The following is a 21,684-nucleotide window of genomic DNA, read 5'->3' as shown; positions in this document are numbered from 1 at the left end:
AAAACAAAAGTAAAGAGCTACATTAGTTAATACTACAGTTATCTGTAAATGTGATAATTCTCATTTCTGAAATGGAAAAGAACTTTTAATGGTGTTTTTACAACCAAACTGGTTGGCATGTTCTTGAGCCAAGCTGTTCAGGATAACTTTTTTGTTTGTGCAACTGATATAAATTAATGATTTATTTACATCATTTACACACATATGACTACTTAAAAATGTTATTATACCATTATATGTATCTTCAAGTTTGGTTTGATCTGACTGCTTAAAAAGTCTGTCATAATTTCAGCTTTATAGTTCATAAATCATTTCTTGACAGAGAATTCCACATGTTTAGCAGTTTTCCAGAACAAGGATGTTCTGGAAAATTCAGGATATTATCTGGTAATATCTTTGATGCTATTACCAGATAATATCTGGTAATATTAAACTCTGGACTTTTTCAGCACTCTCAAACTCTGGCCCTCTCCATGACACGCTGTTTCAAGTAATTATCTCTTAGCAACTATATAAATTCCACTTCCGTCTTGCCATGTCCTCCTTTCTTCCCTCCAGTCTATATTCCCATTGTTGAAGTCTCCCATAATAATTGCTTGGCCTTCACTTATTGTGCTAATCTGCCTATGCATAGCATTCATATCTTCCTGTGGACCCCTTGGTCTATAGCAGCAACTAACAATATATATATATATATATATATCTTCCATCTAAGATGGGTTCAGTCTTCCATTGAGCAGGATCTTCCAGTCTTCTCTATTCCTTGCTTTTCAAAATTCATTATAGTTCTACATCCTGAAATGTTCTTTATTGATTTCAGCCAGGTGATTCTTTGTCTCCCAGGTCTTCTTTTTTTGGTTGTAAAAGTATTTATTAGGATGTTAGGTAGTCTGTGTGCAGCGTGGCCAAACCATCTCAATTATTATTTTCTGATTTTTTTCTAATATTGTCTTATGCGACAATTCTTGTCTAACTGTGCTATTTGTTTTCTTTTCTATCCAACTTGTTTTATTTATTTTTCTTAAGCATTTCATTTCAAACCAACAGTTTTTTCTTCTCTTTTCTTAATTGTCCATACTTCTGCTCCATGGATAACTGTTGGTATAATTATTGGTTCATATAATTTGATTTTGGCCTGTTTAGATATCTTGTTTGTTTACCAGATTTTCCGTAATTTTCCCATGATGGTCCATCCTATCGCTATTCTGTGTTTAATTGTTTCGAGTGCATCTGTTGTTTCTGTTAGTTTTGATCCAAGATATATGAAGTCATCTACTTGTTCTATTTATTCTCTATTTAGGGTGACTGAGATGTTAATTTTGTTCCTCCCTATTTTCATCACTTTGGTCTTTTGTATATTTATTACATCATATATTTTACAGGTTTCATTTACTTTGTTTATCTATCTTTGTAATTCATTTTTGGTTCTTGCAATAAGAACAAGATCATCTGCATATTTGATATTATTTATATTTAAACCTTGGATATTGATTCCAGGCTCATTATTATGTTGAATAGGCATGGAATAGTGGACATCCTTGCATTACTCCTTTTTGGATCTCTAGGGGTTCTATTATGAGTATGTCCTTTTTAATTATTGTATTTGTCTTAGAATAATATTTTATCAGAAACTGTATTATATATTTATCTATTGCTTTTTCTTTAAGTAGAACTTAAAGAAGAATTTCTCTATTGATGTTATTAAAAGCTTGTTTAAAGTCCACAAAACAACGATATAGGTCTTTATAGTGTTCCCAGCTGAGTTCTGCTAGTTGGTCAAATGTTGAATAGTTTCCTCGAAAACCCTTGTTCGGTGCCTATCGTTTCATAGGTGCTTGTCTTATTAGCCTCTATCTTGTACGAGATAGTCTCAAACAGACCATCTCCCCCAGACCTGAAATCCTATTTTAACTTCTAATTTTGTTGGTTGTAGTTCTTCGGCTATCATCAGCAGTAGTACCCCACTTCTTGTACCACTCCCTGTATGCTCCCTGAAAATGCAGTACCCTTTACATTCTATTCCTGTAACTATATCATTTTCTGTCAACAAGGTCTCACTGATGCCTATAATTTTTGGCCATTAAACTACACCAATGCCAAAAACTCTTCTCTCCTATTTCCAATACTTCTGGCATTCATTTACATGTATTTCAATATTCCCCTTGATCTGTTGTAATGTCATTACCAATCCATTCTGATTTGAAATCTGAAATCACATTCAGTATCACTTTATCATTTTTATACATACTCTTATTTCTTTCAGAGGTGGCTGCAACTGCACTTGACTGCATCCCTGGACCCAGTAGTTTTAGTTTCTGAGATTTCGCACTTTCATCCTCTCACTAAACAACCCTGTCACCACACCTAACTCCGAAACCATTCAAATGTAGTCCAGGAAGTACAAGTCCTTTCATCAGTCAAGTTCACTTCATATATCTATAAACTGCACACCATTCCTCTCCTCCTGCTGAATCTTCTCATTGACTCATTCTTAATTCAGTACTGTTATACCGAGGCAGCAGACTTACAATCTTTACTTTCTCAGTCTTCTTTTTCATTTTTATCAGTAACTCTTTCATATCTTCTCTCACTCATATTTTTCACCTTTCAAATAATTTTTGTTAGCCAAAACAATCAGTTCTTTCCCTTTTCCCCTCTGCAAATTAACAACTTTACTGACATTCTTGATCTTTGCACTTGAGAAACATGCTTTTGTCACATTAAGTATGCCTCCTGTCATCAAATCTCCATACAATACCTTCTTCTTATTCCCAGTTTCTCATTCATTTTTGCTTTCATTCTTGCTCCTTACATATACCACACAACAGTCGTTTCTCTAATAAGCCTAACTGGTGTTTTGTCCTGTGAAGGATGCTGTGTAAGTGTGCTATTTCATTCCTTACTGTCACCTCATCATCCACAGTACTTTCAACCACTTCTTTCATGCTCACATATTTCATGCATTATCATTCACTCATTCAACATTCTCAATAGCATTTTTGCTACCTTTCTTTACATCGTAAATATTAATCACTTTGTTCTCAGACTTTCTACATGACTTGCATTTCTTGCACTCGCACATTTACGGCTCTCTCTTCTCTTGCACACTTGTTCATGTCATAAACCATTACTTCTCAGCAATGAATAACCTTGGGAACCAAAAAAAAAAAAAAATGTAAAAATCCCTCATGCTGAACTTGGTGAACAAGGTAGCCTTTGGCGTCATTTTCCTTGTATTGGTACCATGAAATTTAGTAATTATTTTTGGTGCTATTTTATTATTATTATTATTATTATTTCGGGCTACTCCAGGGAGTCCTTACACTCATCGAGGGAGGCCCTAAACATCATGTCCACACAACTATTCGACATTCTCACAATCATACCTTGCCTTGAACTCGCTCACTGTCATAGCACCCACAACAGACTCTGGCAGCTTATTCCACTCATTTACCACTCTAAAAGTAAAGAACCCAGCTCTAACACCCCTGCTAACCACACTCTTGCCCAGCTTCCATAGGTGTCCCCTAGTTCTCCCACCACCAGTCCTGATCTCAAAAATATCCTCTGAATTAATCCTATAGAATCCTTTTAGCAATTTGAATGTCTCAATCATATCTCCCCTTTTCCGCCTATCAACTAGTTTCTGTAACCCACAAATCTTCAACCTGCTCTCATATGGTTCATTCCATAGACCTGCTATCATCTTAGTCACTCGCCTCTGGATCCTACCACCTCCTCCTCCCCATCAAGAAGGAACCGAGGTGACCAAATCTGGGCACAGTAGTCGAGATGAGGTCTTATCAGGGCTCGGTACAGAGGTACAATAACTTGCTTGTCTCTGCTTGTTAAGGTATTTTTCAACAACCAAGTGAGTTGATGAGCTGATTTAGCTACTTTTGCAATGTGCTCCCTAAACTTCATCCCCCTATCCACCAACACTCCCAAGTCCCTGGCCTCATCAATCTCTTGGAGTACAGTTCCACCAGTGTGGTATACTGCTGCTAATCTTTTCACCCCAAAATGCATAACCTTACATTTTTTCACATTAAATTGACATCCATTCTCCTTAGCCCAGAACTCCATCTTCTGCATTCGCTGTCGCCCTACCCAACTTTGCATCCTCAGCGAAACAAATGAACTGTTCCACTTAGATCCTTCCCTATATCGTTAATGAACAGATTAAACAGCAGTGGTCCAAACTTTCTTTAGACTGTAAAGTTGAGTTAGCATGAAATCTTGTGAAATCTTTCCATTCTTGTAGGATCTTTCTTGAGTTGAGACTCAAGTTATACAAACATATCAAGAGCTGAGCCATTTTGGCTGAGCATTCCTTTAGCACACATGTTGATATCCCATCTGACCCTATTGCTGAATTGATATCCAGATTATGCAACAGCTGTTGAACTTCATTTTTTTATGCACCTCTATTTCTTCATTCATTGTAGTGGTAGCATTGTGCACCATGTTACATACACCTGGTTGATAAATCTCAGTGAAGCAGGTACTCGTTATTTCAATAACAGCATCTGCTTCTGACACAAGAGTACCGTTTATATTATATTTATTATTATGGATTTCATTTTTGGTATTTAGACCACATATTCTAAATGTAAAACATATTTATTAAAATAAACAATACAACAGGGGTCAAAAATAAACAATACAACAGAGGTCTCAGTTATACAGCTTAAGGATCAAAGCTGTATAACTGAGAGGAGACCTCCACATAGCCTTTAAAGGAATGCGGAGAACTGACCAGGGCTTCTGACCTAATGTCCAATCCTCACCTTCTCGTGGTGCACCCTGTTGGGTATCTACTTGGATACTGAACGAACGAGGATGGGCTGGCAATTTGGGATTTAGGCGACCAAATTGTATTCTTATTGGTTAAACCAAAATAAAAAATGATGGTACAACATGACAAAATTTCATGGTGGCTGGGGCGTCGCCCGGTTAAACAAGGCCCCCGTTGTTTTCGCCCAGGGAACCATTGTGAACAGCGAAAAGTCAGCTACTGGAACAAATCTGAAAACAAACCCCAACTCAACATCATCAGAGTTAAAGATTGGTACTATCAACGTAAGAAGCCTGAATGGCAAAGAAATGGAGCTAGCTGAGGAATTAGATAAGTACCAGATCGACATAATAGGGGTGACTGAAACAAAAAAAAACCAAAACTGGTGAGATCTTTCTGAGCAATAAATACAAAATGTTATATTCAGGCAATCACAATCAAGGAAAAGAAGGAGTAGCCATAGTATTCAACACAAAATATGACGGTAATCTTCTTGAATGGAAGTCAGTCTCAAGTAGAGTGATGTGGGCAAATATGAGAATGGGGAACTGGACAATGAGACTTATTTGTGCCTATGGTCCCACAGAAGGTTCTACTAAGGTTGAAGTGGAGGAATTTTTTGAGGCTTTAGAAAAAGCAACTGACACAATGAAAAAGGAAAAGTTGGTCCTTGTTGGGGATCTAAATAGCAGAGTAGGAAATGATTGTGAGACATACAAAAATATTTTGGGAAAATTTGGAGAAAAGAGCAAAGCTAATAATAATGGCAAATATCTGTTGGATTTTTGCTCAGGACATGGACTGGTTATTACTAACACTATGTTCCAACATAAAAATGTGCACAAATTCACATGGAGAGAAGAGGCTAGGAATAAGAAAAGTCTCATTGACTATGTTATTGTTGATAGTGATGTTTTCTCTCTGGTGCAGGACACCAGAGTGTACAGAGGATTTGAAATTGGAAGTGATCACTATTTAGTCGAGCAGGATAAAATTGATTTTCATATTGAAAAGAATAACATGTATGAATGTTTTAAAGCGAATAAAAGTTGAGCAGCACTCAGATGTGAACTGTAGACTAAAATACACAAAGATTATTGAAGAAAAAATGAAAGAGTTTGAGAACAGGAATCAAACCTTGGAGATTCAGTGGCAAACTCTGAAGAAAACATTGATTGATTCTGCCAGAGAGGCATGTGGTGAGGTTATCTGCAAGGATAAAAAAATCAGAACGCCCTGGTGGGCACAGGAAGTTAAAGAGGCAGTGAAGGAAAAGAAAAAAGCATATCAAAAGTTCTTGTCAAATAAGTCAGCTTGTGCTCTTAGAGAATACAGAGACAAATGCAAGAATGCTAAACACTGTGTAAAACTAGCTAAACAAAAGTCATGGGAGGACTTTGGCAAGAATATAGAAAATAAATATCAAGAAGGTGGCAAAATATTCTGGAGGTTGTTGAAGAAGCTTAGGAATGGAGGAAAGAGTGCTGTAAAAGGAATTAGAGATGATAAAGGTGACATGAAAATGGGAGAAAAAGATATCCTCAAAGTATGGAGTAATTACTTTGAAAAACTGCTAAATGAAACAAGCAGTGATGACAGCACAGTTGTAAAAAACACTGACCAGGCATGCAGTCAGGAATACATATCCATACTTGAAGTAGAAAAAGCCATCAAAGGCTTGAAATGTGGAAAGGCAGCTGGAGTAGATGATATTCGACCAGAAATGCTGAAGTATGGTGGTATAAGAGTCTTACAGTGGCTGCACTGCATAATTCAGAAAGCCTGGACAGAGGGACGAATTCCCGATGATTGGAGTAGAGCTCTCATAGTACCCATATATAAAAAGGGAAATAAAACTGAATGTGAGAATTACAGAGGTATTTCCCTACTGAGTGTTCCTGGCAAGATCTATGCAAGTATACTTGAGAAACGGCTGAGAAGAATTGTGGAAGAAAAGCTTGGCGAAGAACAAGCTGGATTCAGGCCAAACAGAGGCTGTCAGGATCAGATCTTCACTTTACGACAAATAGCAGAGAAAGCATGGGAATGTAACAAAGATCTGTATTTAAGTTTTGTCGATTTGGAAAAGGCATATGATAAGGTGCCAAGAGAAAAGCAATATGCTGCAGTTATATGATGTCAGTGGGGTGTTATATCAAGCAATACTTAATCTTTATTTGAGTTGTAAGTCAGCAGTTACAATTGAAGGAAGTACAGGAAGATGGTTTAATGTTAAATTTGGTGTGAGAAAAGGATGTACATTATCCCCTCTGTTATTCATTATCTATATGGATCACATTATGAAGGAAAGTGGTATTAAACATGATATCAAAATTGGAGATGTTAATGTCAGCTCTTTGCTTTATGCAGATGATGTTATACTTCTAAATAAATCCGCTACAAGTCTGCAAGATTCTCTGACTAAATTGAATAACTGTTGTAATAGATATGGTATGAAGGTCAGCAATAAAAAGACAAAGACAATGAAAATAGGCAGAATCATTGAAAATGTCAACTGTGTTGTGAATGGAGAACCTGTGGAATAAGTAAAACGTTTCAGCTACTTAGGCACGATTTTTAGTGAAGATGGTAAATTAAATATAGAAATAGACAACAGAATCATCAAAGCTGGTATGGTCGGAAGTCAATTGAATAAATTCATATGGAATAAGAGAGAAATTAGTCGGAACACTAAATTAGCTGTATACAAGACAGTGTTCAAACCAGTTTTAACTTATGGATCTGAGAGCTGGGTCAGAAGTAAAACACTTGACCAAAGACTAGAGACCGCAGATATGAGAGTCCTGAGAAAGATTACAGGCGTGAACAGATGGCATCAATGGCAATATCATATTAAAAACGAGGATATTAGGAAAGAACTTGACATTGCCAGCATCCAGGAATGCTTTAGCAGAGCTAATCTCAGGTGGTATGGTCACCTAAACAGAATGGGCGAGGAAAGATTAACAAAACAAGTGTTCTCTGCAAGGTTGGCAGGAAAACGACCCAGAGGAAGACCAAGATATAGGTGGATTGACACGGTACAAAGTGCGTTAGACAATAGAAATATAAGATCTGATAATGTTGGAGTCTTGACAAGTAACAGACTGATTTGGAGGAAAATTGTAGATAGGAAGTTAGTAATGATATAATTTTTTCATGTAGTACTATCATATCCTGTACACCCCTTGTGGGTACATGGCAGGAATTTGATGATGATGATGAACAATACAACTCAACAATTTTTATAAGTCATCGACTTACAGACATATAAAAAAGACAAAAAATTAATTACTCACAATGGATGTTATGTGAACTTCCACACTAGTACATATCTTCTTCTTCTTCCTAACATGGAATATAGGCCATATTGCCTGTTCCGGTCTCATGCCATCTCTTTCTTGGTCTTCCGATTCTTCTTTTTCCACTTATTTTGTATCTGTATAATATTTTTGGTAGTCTGCTGTTGTCCATTCGATTTAAATGTTCTAGCCATTTTTGTTTATACTGTCTTATGTTATAATTAATTGGTTTGATTTTTAGGGATTGTAAGATTTCTTCATTTGTTTTGTGGTCCCACTTGGTATATCCAGCTGTTTTTCAGAGGAACTTCATTTCTGCTGTTTGAATTCGTTTTTCATCTTTCCTTTTCATGGTCCATGTTTCGCTTCCGTATAGTAAAGTTGGTTTTGACAAGACATTATATAGTCTGATTCTAGTGTGTTTTTGTACCAGGGATGGCTTAAATATACTGTTTATTATGCCATTTACTTTGACAAAGTTTGATATTTTAGTGTCTGTGTCTTTTTCTTCTTCGTATGATAGATCACATCCCAAGTATCTGAAAGTGTTTACTTGTTCTAGTATTTTATTATCTATCACTATTTTACTTCTTATTGGGTTTTCTCCTTTGAATGCCATTATTTTTGTTTTTTCTTTGGATATTGTCATATTATATTGCTTTGAGATATCATTTAATGATTTTAATGATCTTTGTAAGTCATCTTCTGATGTAGCTAATACTATTTGATCATCTGCAAATAGTAGTGTATCTATCTTCATTTGCGGGGTCATTTGTATACCAAATGGGTTATGCTGTTTCCAGATTGTTAATATTTCATTTATATATATATTGAAAAGCAGAGGATAGAGGGTACATCCTTGTCGTACTCCTCTTGATATATCTTTCCATTCTGAGGTGTGTTCTAATTTAACTGCTATTTTATTTCCTGTATATATTTCTTGAATAGATTGTAAAAGTTGGTTTGGTATGTTTAAATTGGTTAATATTTTAAACAATTTTTGTCGACTAATTTTGTCAAAAGCTTTTTCATAATCAATAAACGCCACGTGTGTTTCTTTTTGAAATTCTCTTCTCTTTTCTATTAATAATTTTAAAGTAAAAATTGGATCTATGCAGGATCAGCCTTATCGGAATCCATTTTGTTCTTCTAGTAATTTGTTTTCTACAATGCTGCTTAGTTTCTCTTTTAATATTCCTGCATATATTTTATATCCTGTATTCAGCAGGCTAATTCCCCTATAATTATTGCAATTGTCTTTATTTCCTTTTTTATTGATTGGGATGACCAGTGCTTTTTTCCAAGAGTTAGGGGTTTTTCCGGACATCCAAACCATATTAAAAAATTTCAAAAGTCTTTCATTAAATTTTTCACCTGCATTTTTGTATAGTTCTATATTTATATTGTCTTCTCCTGGCGTTTTCCTATTTTTCATCTTCTTTATTATATTTTTCAGTTCTAACATTGTGATATTTTCTATTAGGTCATTCTTTGTCTTATAAAATTTTAATTCATTGTTCTCATCTGTCCAGAGATTTTGGAAATAGGTCACCCATTTTTCTAAATCTGTTGTTTGGATTTTTATCTTTTCTTTTATTTCTTTATTCATGTATTTTATTACTTTGTAGGTTTTGGGTTGTGGCTTAAATAAATCCTTTTCTAGTTCTGTTACGAAATTGTTCCATCTTTCTCTATGTTTTTTCCTTACTTCTCGTTTTGCAATTGCACTATTTCTTTTATACTCTATTTCTGCTTCTATTGTTTTGGAATTTAGCCATTTCTGGTAACTGTCCTTTTTGGTTTTTATTATATTTTCTATTTCTTTGTTCCAGTCTCGTAGTCCTCTTTTTCTAATCCATTTGTGCTTTATTCCTAAGGTTTCTGTTGCTGCTTTTGTGAGAATTTGTTTCAAATTTTCCCATTCATCTTCTATGTCCCTTGATTCATGTGTGGTTTCTGTTTTTAAGTTTGTGCATTTTTGATATTGTAGTCTAACTTTAGGATCCTGTAATGAACAAATTTTGTAGCTGGGCTGGTAAAAATTTTCAATTCTATGTGTTTTTAGCCACTTTGGCTTAAAACGAATTTTTGCTGATACCATATAATGATCAGAGTTTAATTCAAAGCCTCGATATGCTCTTACGTCTAAAATTAACTCTGCTAATTTAAAATTTGTGATAACGTAGTCAATTACTGATTTGTATCCTCTGGCTGACCAAGTATATTTATGTATTTCCTTGTGTTTAAACACTGAATTCATTATTCTCATATTATTATAAATGACAAAATCGCGCAATCTGCGACCATTTTGATTACATGTATCTTCGCCAAATTTACCTATGTTTGTTTTGTATTTTTTGTTTCCTATTCTGGTATTTAAATCTCCTGCTAGCAGTAAATAGTCAGTTTTGTTTGTTTTATCTATGGCATTCTGTAATTCTTTATAAAATATATTACTGTCTTCTTTTCCCTCTTCTGGTGCATATGCACCAATTATTGTTATGTGGCCTCTTAATGTCTTGAGTCTAATTTCTATTATTCTTTCATTCAAATAGTTGTAATATACAATATTGTTCTTTAGGGATTTATGTACCATAATCATTATACCTGCTTTTGCTCTTTCTTCTTTTTTTACCCCACTGTAGATTTGTATATAGTTGTTTGTTTCTTTTGTACCTTTTTCCTTTTTGTTTTTTCTTTGTTTCTGTTACTATACATATCTTTATGTTAGCTTGGTTTAGTTGTTTATTAAGTTCTTCTTCTTTGTGTGCAATGCTTCTCACATTCCATATTGCAATCTTCATTATGTGTTCCTCTTTCCAGTTTCGTTTACCGTTTCCTGGGTTGTGGTCTTTTCCCTGTTTAGTTGTTTATTAAGTTCTTCTTCTTTGTGTGCAATGCTTCTCACATTCCATATTGCAATCTTCATTATGTGTTCCTCTTTCCAATTTCGTTTACCGTTTCCTGGGTTGTGGTCTTTTCCCTGACAGTCCGTCCGGCTTTTCTTTGCATGAAACTTGAAAGTATTTTGAATTTCCCCAGGGCAGGTTACTAACCTGTCACTGGGTAAGTCCAGTGGTAGGGCTGCTACCTAACACCTCTGGACAGGCAGATCTAACAGCATTTACTCTGTTAGGATGTTAAGGTTATACCGCCCATACTCGGTTGCCAGTGCCTCGTTTGTACTTTTAGAACAGGATGGACCACGGGAAGGTGAGGTTGACATTTGAGTGGGAGAGGCTATGTATTGCGCTTCACCACCCCTTCCACCCCATTACATATAAACAATGTTACCAAAAAATTGTTTTATGGAAACTTCCATGAAGTGCACAGACTTATTGCAGGAGATGCACATTATCCACACTATCTCTTATCTTTTCTTGAATGTATTCATTGGCAAAGCACTCTCAAGACTCTGGCAACCCATTGCACTCATAAATTACTCTCCAAGTGAAAATTCTTGTCCTCACAGTCTTGCTAACTGCATTTTACTCAGTTTTCAGGATGACCTAGTGTTTTGCACTTCACCCTCCCTCCTTCCTAACCAGATGCTGAAATATTTCCTTTGCATCAGTCCTGTACCCTTTTAGTGATTTAAGTGTTTCTATTATATCTCCTCATTTCTGCCTATCAACCAACTTCAACTCTCAAATCTTATCTATAATCATAGGGACATTCCAATGACCATTCACCATGTTAGTAACTTGAATCTGAATTCTCTCCAACACTTCCTCAATATCCAAAAAATCTAGCTGACCAGAACTGTGCACAATAATCCAGATGTGGCTATATCAGATCCTTATAAATAAAAAAAACCTTTCATATCTCTGTGTGTTCTTTAGTAACCCCAGTAACCAAGTAATCCTATCAGCTACCTTTGCAGTATGTCCTCTGACAGCTCCCTAATCACAAACTTCCCAATCTCCTTGGTTTCCTGGAGTACAAATCCATCAGTGTGATATACAGCTTATAATCTTTTAAGGTGTCACCTATTATCTTTTGACCATGCTGTCAGTTTATTTAAATCATCCTGCAACTTCTTTGTCCCCTTGATTAGTTCAGCTACCTAATTTTGCATCACATGCAAACTAAATATTTCTCTGAAAATTATTTCCTTTCTTGGACCACTGCTGTACAAATTGTACAGCAGTGGTCCAAGCATGAAGCCTTGTGTTATACTGCTGTTCACATGCTTTCTCCTGGATTCTGCTTATCTGTGTACTGCTCTTCTCCTGGATTCTGCTTATCTGTGTACTGCTCTCTCTCTCTATATATATATATTCATCAGCAACCCTTGTATCCAAATTACCAGCTTTATATCACTCCTATTTGTTCCAATTTGTGCTGCAGAGTTGCATGTGTGTATCCCATCAAATGCCTTTTGAAAAAATCCAGTAGTATCATCATATAGTCATGCCCTTATCCACCTCAGCCATCACTGTTATAAAATGTTAGTAAATTACCACAGCATAACCTACCCTTAATTAAAATTATAATAACGGAATTAACTCACATAAAATATTATTTATTAGTAGAATTTTTGCCTAAGTATCATAGGCATCTTCATTACATGTATAAAACTAATTAAACAATAACTGACAATTCCAAAAGGTGCCATCTAAGTAGGTAATGTAAGATAACTAAAAAAGGTCAATAAATTTTCTAACTTATTAACACTTTCATTGCCAAGCTGAAAATTGGAATTTCGTGGTGGGCAAATTTTTTTTTACTTTTTTATTTAGTTAGCAACGGCCATGCGATAACGCGTGACCGGCCATTTGGTGAGAACTTGCATCTCGCGATATCGCGTGATTGGCAATTAACATGTTAAAAGATATATATATATATACACACAATTAAAAAAGTTAGTACTGTACTTTATAAATCAGCTAATCTTTCCTATCTCCCACAAAGGGGATAGAAAGCCATTCCATGAGGAAACAACTTTTGTGAAGGACTATTGTCTTGTTCCAATGAACTCTATGTCTAGTGTTGATGGCATGTTCTTCAAGTCCAGACTGTTCAGGTTCAAGGTATTGAATATAAGACTGGTGTTCTTCTAACCGAATAAAGGCAGATCTTCCTGTTTGTCCGAAATAAGATAATCCACAAGAGCAAGGAATCTAGTAGACACCTGGATAACTGAGATGTTGAAGCTTGTCCTTTGGACAAGTGAGAAAGGTGGAGATTTTTCTGACTGGTCGAAAGGCAACAAAAATATTTAGTGGGTTTAAAACTTTTGCTATGCGTTCACTAATGCCTTGCACATAAGGGATAGGAATATGCGTTATTTCTTCATCAAAAGACCTTCATCAAAGGTCTTTTGATGAAGGAATTCTTATATCCATTAGATAGAAAGGAAGAAGTAATATATTGCAGTTCTTTCTGTAATAGACTGTCTGAAGAACAAAGGAAGTGGGCCCGATGAATCAGTGTTTTAATAGTTCCTGCCTTTTGACTGGAATGGTGATGAGATTCAGTATGGATATAATGGCCTTTATGAGTCTTCTTCCTATAGACTGAGAAATGTAGATTACCATCTGGTTGACGAAGAATTAAAAGATCTAAAAAGGCTAACCGCTTATTTAATTCTACTTCTAGGATGAACTGGATCCTTGGATTAAGTGCATTTAATTTCGAGAGAAACTTTTGTAGTTCATCAGAAGAGCCATTCCAGATAGCAAAAATGTCATTTACCATCTACATATCTGAACCAATGAGTAGGTCTAGGAGAAATGTTGTCAAAAATACATTGTTCAAAGTGCTCCATAAAGAAGTTGGCGATAGCAGGAGAAAGAGAATTGCCCATTGCTTTTCCTTCTCAACTTTTTTTAAAGGGAAAAATAACCAGAATGTATTACAAAATCAAATATTTTTATAATGTGTGAAGAAAATTCATGTTGCAGTAATTCAATGCTCTCAGATAAAGGAACATTAGCAAATAATGAAACAACATCTAAACTAATCATAATATCCGAAACGTCCAAATGAAGATCCGAAATTTTATTTTTGAAATCCAAAGTATTTTTTATGTAAGTAAAAAATACTTTGTTCTTCTAGTTGAAGAAGTGAGTAAATTTGATAAAAATTTAGAAATTTTATAAGTGGGACAACCTATACAATCTACAACTGGTCTCAATGGAAAACCTGGTTTATGAATTTTTGGAAGACCATACAATCTAGGTGGACGACCAAAGAAGGTTTTAAGTTTTTTCTTTTGATCTTCATCCCATGTAGATACATTATCTATAAGAGAATTGAGTCTCTTCAATTGACTCCCAGTAGGATCTGATGTGAGGGGCATGTAAGTTGAATAGTCCCGAAGTAATAGAGACATTTCTCTCTCGTATTCTTTTCTATCTTGAATAACTACAGCCTTTATGCAGAACTATTTTGCCTTCCTTGCACACCTTTTGAATTTTACCAGAGATGACAGCTAAGATCAGCATGCTTGTCAGAGGTAATTCCAATTCCTTTGCACATTCTCATGATACATGAGCAGATATCCTATCTAATCCCATGGAAAATTATATTGAGATTCTGTAGTACTTCCAATTCATTAATTGCTATTCACACATTATTTCAAGTCACAGCAATATCCTCACTTGGACAGATCCTTCCAAAGTGGTCCCTTAGTAACTTGACTGTTTGCTTTTGTCACCTTTCTATAATCCTCACTTGTTAAAGCTATTTTTTCATGATCATTCTTCCATTACTTATGACATGAAAGAACTCCCAGGGCTTTCGTTTAGCCTGCTTGGTTAATATCTTCTCGTAATCTGATTTTGCCTTCCTTACTATGCTAGTATTTCGCTTTTCTTGCTGTTCACCGTTCTCTTTATATATATCCTTTCCAACATTTTTTCCCTCTTCAGTGCACTAATAACATCATTCCTTTGCAAATTCTTATGGCATGGTACTGCTTTAAGATGTCTCCTAAGCTTGTCATAGTCACCTGCCTTGTAGTTCAACATTTCCACCACTCATTAACTGAAAATTCCTCATGTTCAGCAACCTCTTAAGTTAATACCATATGATAACTCTTCCCATTTGGAGGCATTGGACCTTGGTTATGGACAGATCTCCTGATCCTGTGACCAGATCCAGCAGATTTACAATCTTTATTATTATTATTATAAAAAACCTCCATGGAGTCAAAGACTCATCGTGGGAGGTCCACTGTTATACAAGTTTATCATACCGCGTCTTAAATACATTCACCATCTCTGCGCTAGCCACACTCTCAGGCAATGCATTCCAATCACTCTCCATGCAAAAAACCTACTCCTCACTCCTTTGCTCATATTCTCCTTTTACAGCTTACAGGAATGACCTCTTGTTCTCTTCCTATCTTCACCCATTCTGTGCAAAACCTGCCCGACATTAATCTGGTAATAACCTCTTAACAGCTTATATGTCTCGATCATATCCCCCCTGTCCTCCTTCTATCCACCAATTTCTGCAAATTGCATTTTGTTAATATGTCTTCATATTCAACATTCCAGAGATCAGAAACCACCTTAGTCAATCGTCTCTGAACCTTTTCCAATACATCTTCATCTTTTTGAAAACCAGGTGACCAAATCTGTACACAGTAATCCATATGTGGCCTGATCAGAACCTTATACAAAGAAACCATAACACCCTTACTTCTACAAGTCAGTGCCATCCACATCATTCCCATTATCCACTGTGTTGTCCTCACAATTTTAGTAACATATAGGTCCTTGTCTACCATCATTCCCAGATCTCTCATCTCCTCTACCACTTCCAAGATATTTCCACTGATTGTGTACTCTACATCCCCATCTCTGCTTCCCAAATTTCAAAACCTTACACTTTGCAACATTGAATTGACCCATTCAGCCAGTGTATTCAAGTCCTCTTGCAAAGCTGCAGCATCTGCTCTACTCCTGATAACGCTCCCTAACTTTGCATCATCTGCAAACAACTGCATATCACCATTCAGACCTCTCCAAATATCATTTGGAGAGGTCTGAATGTACAGACCTTGGGGTACACCACTAGTAACTTTCCTCTTCTGGGATATTGCTCCTCTATAGACAACTTGCTGATATCTATTTGACAGCCAATCTCCAATCCAGTGAACTAATCTACTGTTCAGCCCCATCTGTTCCAATTCAGTTACCAGCTTGTCATGTGGGAATTTATCAAACAGCTTGGCAGAATCTAAATATACCACTGTATATGCAACACCCTTATCCAATGCATTTGTCAGTTTATTATAAAAAGTAAGCAGATTGCTAAAGCATGATCTTCCTTTAGTAAATCCTTGCTGGCTGCCAAAGAGTATTTTTCTGTTTGTTGTTAACCCAATTCTAAATCTTGGTCTTAACTAATTTCTCTAATACCTTAACCACAACTTCAGACACACAGACTGGTGTATAATTCCAAACCCTACTCTTATCACCTCCCTTATGAATTGGAACAATTTTACCCTCTTTCCACTCTTTTGGAACTTGACCCAGTGTGAGACTCATGTTGAAAAGATATACAAAAGCTGTTGTTAACTCTCTGGAACATTCCATCAAAACACGTGGTGAAATAGCATCAAGTCTATTAATTTCTTCATATACCTCCTGTTCGCTTACTAACAGTTCTTCCTTCTTTCTCATTGCTTTAAAGTTCTGCATGATGTCACATTCATAAGAATGAAATACCTTTATAAATTGCTCATTAAATATCTCAGCTATGTCCTCAGCAGCAGTTATCATTCCTCCGTTTTCACCAATCATTCCCATCCTACCATAATCATTCTTTCTTCTACTGACCACATATTGAAAAAACTCCTTAGAATTTTTTTTTTTTTTGACCGCTTTAGCTAACTGTTGTTCATGCTGCACTTTTGCCACCCTTATCAAGCGAGTCACCGTCCTCGCCTGCTCTTTGTACTTCTCATGCAACTGGTTGTTATAACTACTCATCTTATGTTTCTTCCATAATACCTTCTTCTTCCAGATTGCATACCTTATCTCTCGATTCATCCATTTCACACCTGCCTATTTTCCCTCTTAACCTTTGGAATACATTCTGATATTGCCTCCACCAAATAGTTCTTGAGTAAGGCCCAAGCAGCATTGATATCCTTTCCATCCAGTTCCTCTTTCCAATTTATTATCGCAAGCTGTTTCCTGCGCTATTCATAATTACCAGTCATATAATTCCACATATATCCCTTTCTAACAGATGTCCTCGAATGACTGGTCACCCTGCAAGTGATCACCTCGTAGTCACTCTCACCAACTGGTGGAAGATTTGACACCTCATTTATAATAACATCATCTAATGAGATGAACAAATCCAGTACTCTTGATCCTTGTGTACCCTCTGTTACGTACTGCTTAAGGTAATTGTCTTTGAAAAACTCTAAAAATTCATTTTTTTTTATCCCCAGATGCAGTCTCTTGATTCTGGTCTATATTATTATAATTAAAGTCACCCATAATGATCACTTGTTTCTTACTAGCTAGGCCAATTTGCCTATACATTTCCTTCTCATTACCCTCCATATTACCAGGTCTATAGCAACACCCAACTAAATATTTCATCCTGTTTACCTCTACCCCACACCATACTGCCTCAAAACCATGGCCACTATTTGCACTTTGCAAATCCACCTTAGATGGACACAACTCATCTGCTACCATCAACAGTACTCCTCCTCATCCCTTTCTTCCTTGTCTGTCTTCATGTAAAATATCATATCCATTCATCTCTATTCCTGTCAGGATGTCATCATCATCTAACCATGTCTCGCTTATACCAACAATTTTGGGGCTAATAAGCTCAAGCAAAGCAACAATTTCATTCCCCTTATTTTGAATACTTCTAGCATTAGTAAATAAACTTAAGAAATCATTGTAAATGCCTCCATATCGCAATTAGGAGAATGACAGTACATTGTGCCCTTCGATTAGAAAAGGCCAAAGTTCGATTCTCATTGTGATGGGTGGACTTTTTAAATCAAAGGTGAGTTAGCCGATCTCATATGGAGGTAACAGGGTTTGTTGTCGCAGAAACTCAGGTTTTTTATCCTGCATACAGACAAATCAGCCCTTCAGAACACGTGCAATTTACAGATAAAAAATACTAGTTGTGGTGGTGGGTGGTAGATGGCGTTGATGTAGATTATTGGTAGTAGAGGTTCAGTATAGTGGTGAAGATGGAGAGTTGTATAGTAGGCATCCTCCTGTGATGAGTCTATGGACTCTTTGGAGGTGTCATGAATAATAATTACTGGCTCTACAAGTCCTACGAATGTCACTGTTCCGATGTGACTCTTCAATACCTTCCCCAGTCACTTCCTTTATATTACCACCAATTCTACAACTTTACTCACATCCAAACCCTCCCCTCCCATCCTGGGCCATCTCGACCCACTCATGCATTTACCTCTGAATCTAGAATCTGCATGTTTCATAAAGTGTCCCCCCCCCCCCGTTTTCCTGTTTGTGTTGTGCTTTCACTCTCTCATTTACTTGATTCATGATATTCACCTCTCCATTTGCAAGTGAGCAAATACCTCTCCTTACTCTGCTTTTGTGCTCTTTCATATCACCTCGCACCACTTCAGATCTATTCATTACAGTCATTACCTCTCCTGCCAGCAACAATCTCTCCAACCAACTCACACCAAAACCATTTAAATGCAGCCCATCTTCTTTATACAATTCCATCCATCCATCAAATTCCTCCCACACATTAACAAAATGCACTCCATTCTCCTCACTTATCATTCATAATTTTTGCTCGCTGCCAACACACTGGCTTGGCAACACATCTTTCCTACCACACTGTTATCTTTTACTCTCCTTAATAATCTTCTTATATCCAATCTGGCATTTTCCTCGTTCCCATTCAAATCATTCATCCCTACTACAACCACCAACTCTTGTGCTCTCTTATTCCTCATCTCCAACGCTTCAATCACCCTCTGCATTCTACCACCAGGAAAACAAACCTTATGCACCTTTTCATTCACCACACCTCTAATAATGGAATCTCCATAGACAGCAGGTAACAAGGCCTGGTTACTTGAGTCATGTTCACTCTTCTCCTGAATATAAATTTGGAAGTATCCCAATGTGCAACCTATATACAGATCTCAGCATTCAGGCAAGTTGGTCCTGCAGAATGTTCACTTCACCATTGTACATAAAATCTATTATCATTTTTAAATCAGTGTAATTTATATCTTTGAGAATAATAACTGGATGTTTATATGAGTTTTCAAGAAATATGCCAAAAAAGAAAGAACTGCAGGCAGACAGCACTATTTTGTGTGTTTTAAGTCTCTTACCTTTACATACTAAAATCACATCTACAAAAGTTTCAGTAAAAAGTAATTCATTAAAAGCATTGACATGGTGATTATTCCTTCTTAAACAGATTTGCCTAGCTTCCATCTTCATAATCTAGTAATATTTTTTTTTAAGTTAACCAATAACAAGTTGAAAAAATGCAACTAGCACCTAAATTGTTGTATTTACCAGCAATACAATGGTAGTCATACACATGTAAATTAGGCCTAACTTGACGCATATACAAAACTCCAATCAATGAAAAATCACACCACATTACTGACTTTACTCACCACATTAATGACTTCATTTATCCTAAGAATGTCTGATCACACATATACCATCAATATAATTCAACTTCTGCACAAAATAATAATGTAAACATGAGAACTGAAAATTATCCAACATTAACTAATACGCCACCTCACTATCTTTACTCTTGTTCTTTTTTCTATTTCGAATAACTTTTTCATATCTTCTCTCATACAATATTTTTCTCCTTTAAAGGTATTAGTGTTTGTCAAATGAATCAATTCTTTCAGTGTAGCTTTTTTTGCATCCTAGCAAATTCTATACTATTTTTGCACAGAAACAAGATTTAGTCATGCTCTCATTAAGTACTCCTCTTTTCTTAGAATTGCCGTAACTTTTTTTTTATCCTTCTCTCACTCAGTTATATATTCCTGTTTCTTACTGGCTCCTTTTTTTTCTTCCTGCTTTTCCATTTGCCTGACATTTTGCAGTCATTTAATCTTGCATGTCTGTGGAGAATTCCACAGTCTTCAAAACAAAAAAAAACTACAATAAATTAACTTAATATTATTAATATAAAGTTAGAAAAAAATTGTTTATCTTTTTGCCCCACTCTAATCACGTGTCCTGCACATTATGTTAAAGCTAACTCAAGATAAATTTAAACTTCCACACTTAGAAAATGCTTTTGTTGCACTGCTAGCCATAGAACAACTACTGAAAACTGATCTACAATACCTACAAATGTCTATAAACAGTGAAGCATATTTATGATTCTTCATACTGCTTGGTATATCTGGCAGTAAATTGAAAGAGGAAAAAGACATGCAACATAAAATAACCAATTATATAGGAATAACAAAAACTAAATCAGATATTCAGTCCAAATTTAATGAACAGGAAAACAAGAATAGGAATCCATAACTCAATAGCAAGATCTATCCTAACATATGGTTCAGAAGCCTGGACCATAACTCAAGCAGATAGAAAAAAAGACCAATAAGCTCTGAAATGAGATTCATGTGCAAAACAACTAGATATAATAGACTAGACTTCAAAAGAAATAGCAATATCTTAAAGGAACTTGAAGTGATATCTGTTTTAGACTACATCAGTCTTAATAGAGTGAAATGGAGAAACATACAGAAAGAATGAGTGAAGGAAAACTCCCCAGAAAGAGAGAGAGAGAGAGATATCAATCTCAAGGGAGAAAGGAATAGAGGATGGCCTTTGAAAAGAATGGGAAGAGACTGTAACAGGTCACAGTCACTAGGCCTATTACTGGAAAAGAAGAAGAAAACATTAAATAATTGTTTACCATTTGTAGAAGTATGGTAATATGGTGAAACCCAATTTGTAATTTCTGTGGATTCAGGCTGCCTTATTTTTGGGGACAGGTGTAGATGCTAAATGTGTATGAATTTTCTATTTTGTTAACATCTAAATTGTTTAATTTTTTTTGTTCATTTCTTTTATAGAATCCAGGACCTGGAACAAATACAACTCCTACAACAGGCCCTTCTCCTTTCTTTGTGTATCATCATTCACCGTATTCCCATCCTTCACATCCACAATTTCATCCCCACAACACTCATGTCCATATGCAGTCAGGATTGACATCCCAAAATGTACATGGTCATGGACCATCACAGCCACTACAATGCAACAGTCATGGATCGCATCAAGGTAAGCTTCTAATATAACAATTAATGTAATACAAAATTTTTTAAAAAATCACTATGAATGAATATTTTCATGCATAATATAATTGAACAAATAATATAATTGAATTATTAAATAATTCATTTTGTAAACTTGATTTATTTTCTTACTCAAATCTAATATGAACACAGTTAAACTATTCCTATATATGCAGGAACTCCTTTGTTTTGTGAATATATGCATTCCTGCAATCATTATATAAATGAAAATTATGTAAATAGAATATGGATTTCCCATTCAAACACATGTAATGGAGGGGAGATACATTACAGCACTACAGAAAATTCTA

The 21,684-nt window shown here is 35.7% G+C and overlaps 1 protein-coding gene across 3 annotated transcripts in view; it reads left to right on the top strand.

Annotated features, from left to right (window-relative positions):
* LOC150093092 (fibronectin type-III domain-containing protein 3A-like) overlaps nt 1-21,684 on the top strand; it is a 557,362-nt gene that overhangs the window by 92,705 nt on the left and 442,973 nt on the right. For all 3 annotated transcript variants that reach the window (XM_090414067.1, XM_090414066.1, XM_090414069.1), the window contains one exon: nt 21,152-21,359. In XM_090414067.1, coding sequence (XP_090270193.1) covers nt 21,152-21,359 — 208 coding nt within the window. The remainder of the gene's footprint in view (nt 1-21,151; nt 21,360-21,684) is intronic.

Source organism: Typopeltis vanoorti, chromosome 24, assembly GCF_054136105.1.
Source record: "Typopeltis vanoorti isolate ZY-2024b chromosome 24, IOZ_Tvanoo_1.0, whole genome shotgun sequence".
Lineage (NCBI taxonomy): Eukaryota > Metazoa > Arthropoda > Arachnida > Uropygi > Thelyphonidae > Typopeltis > Typopeltis vanoorti.
The sequence above is the reverse complement of the archived record's forward strand: the minus strand, read 5'-3'. Positions and strand labels throughout refer to the sequence as shown.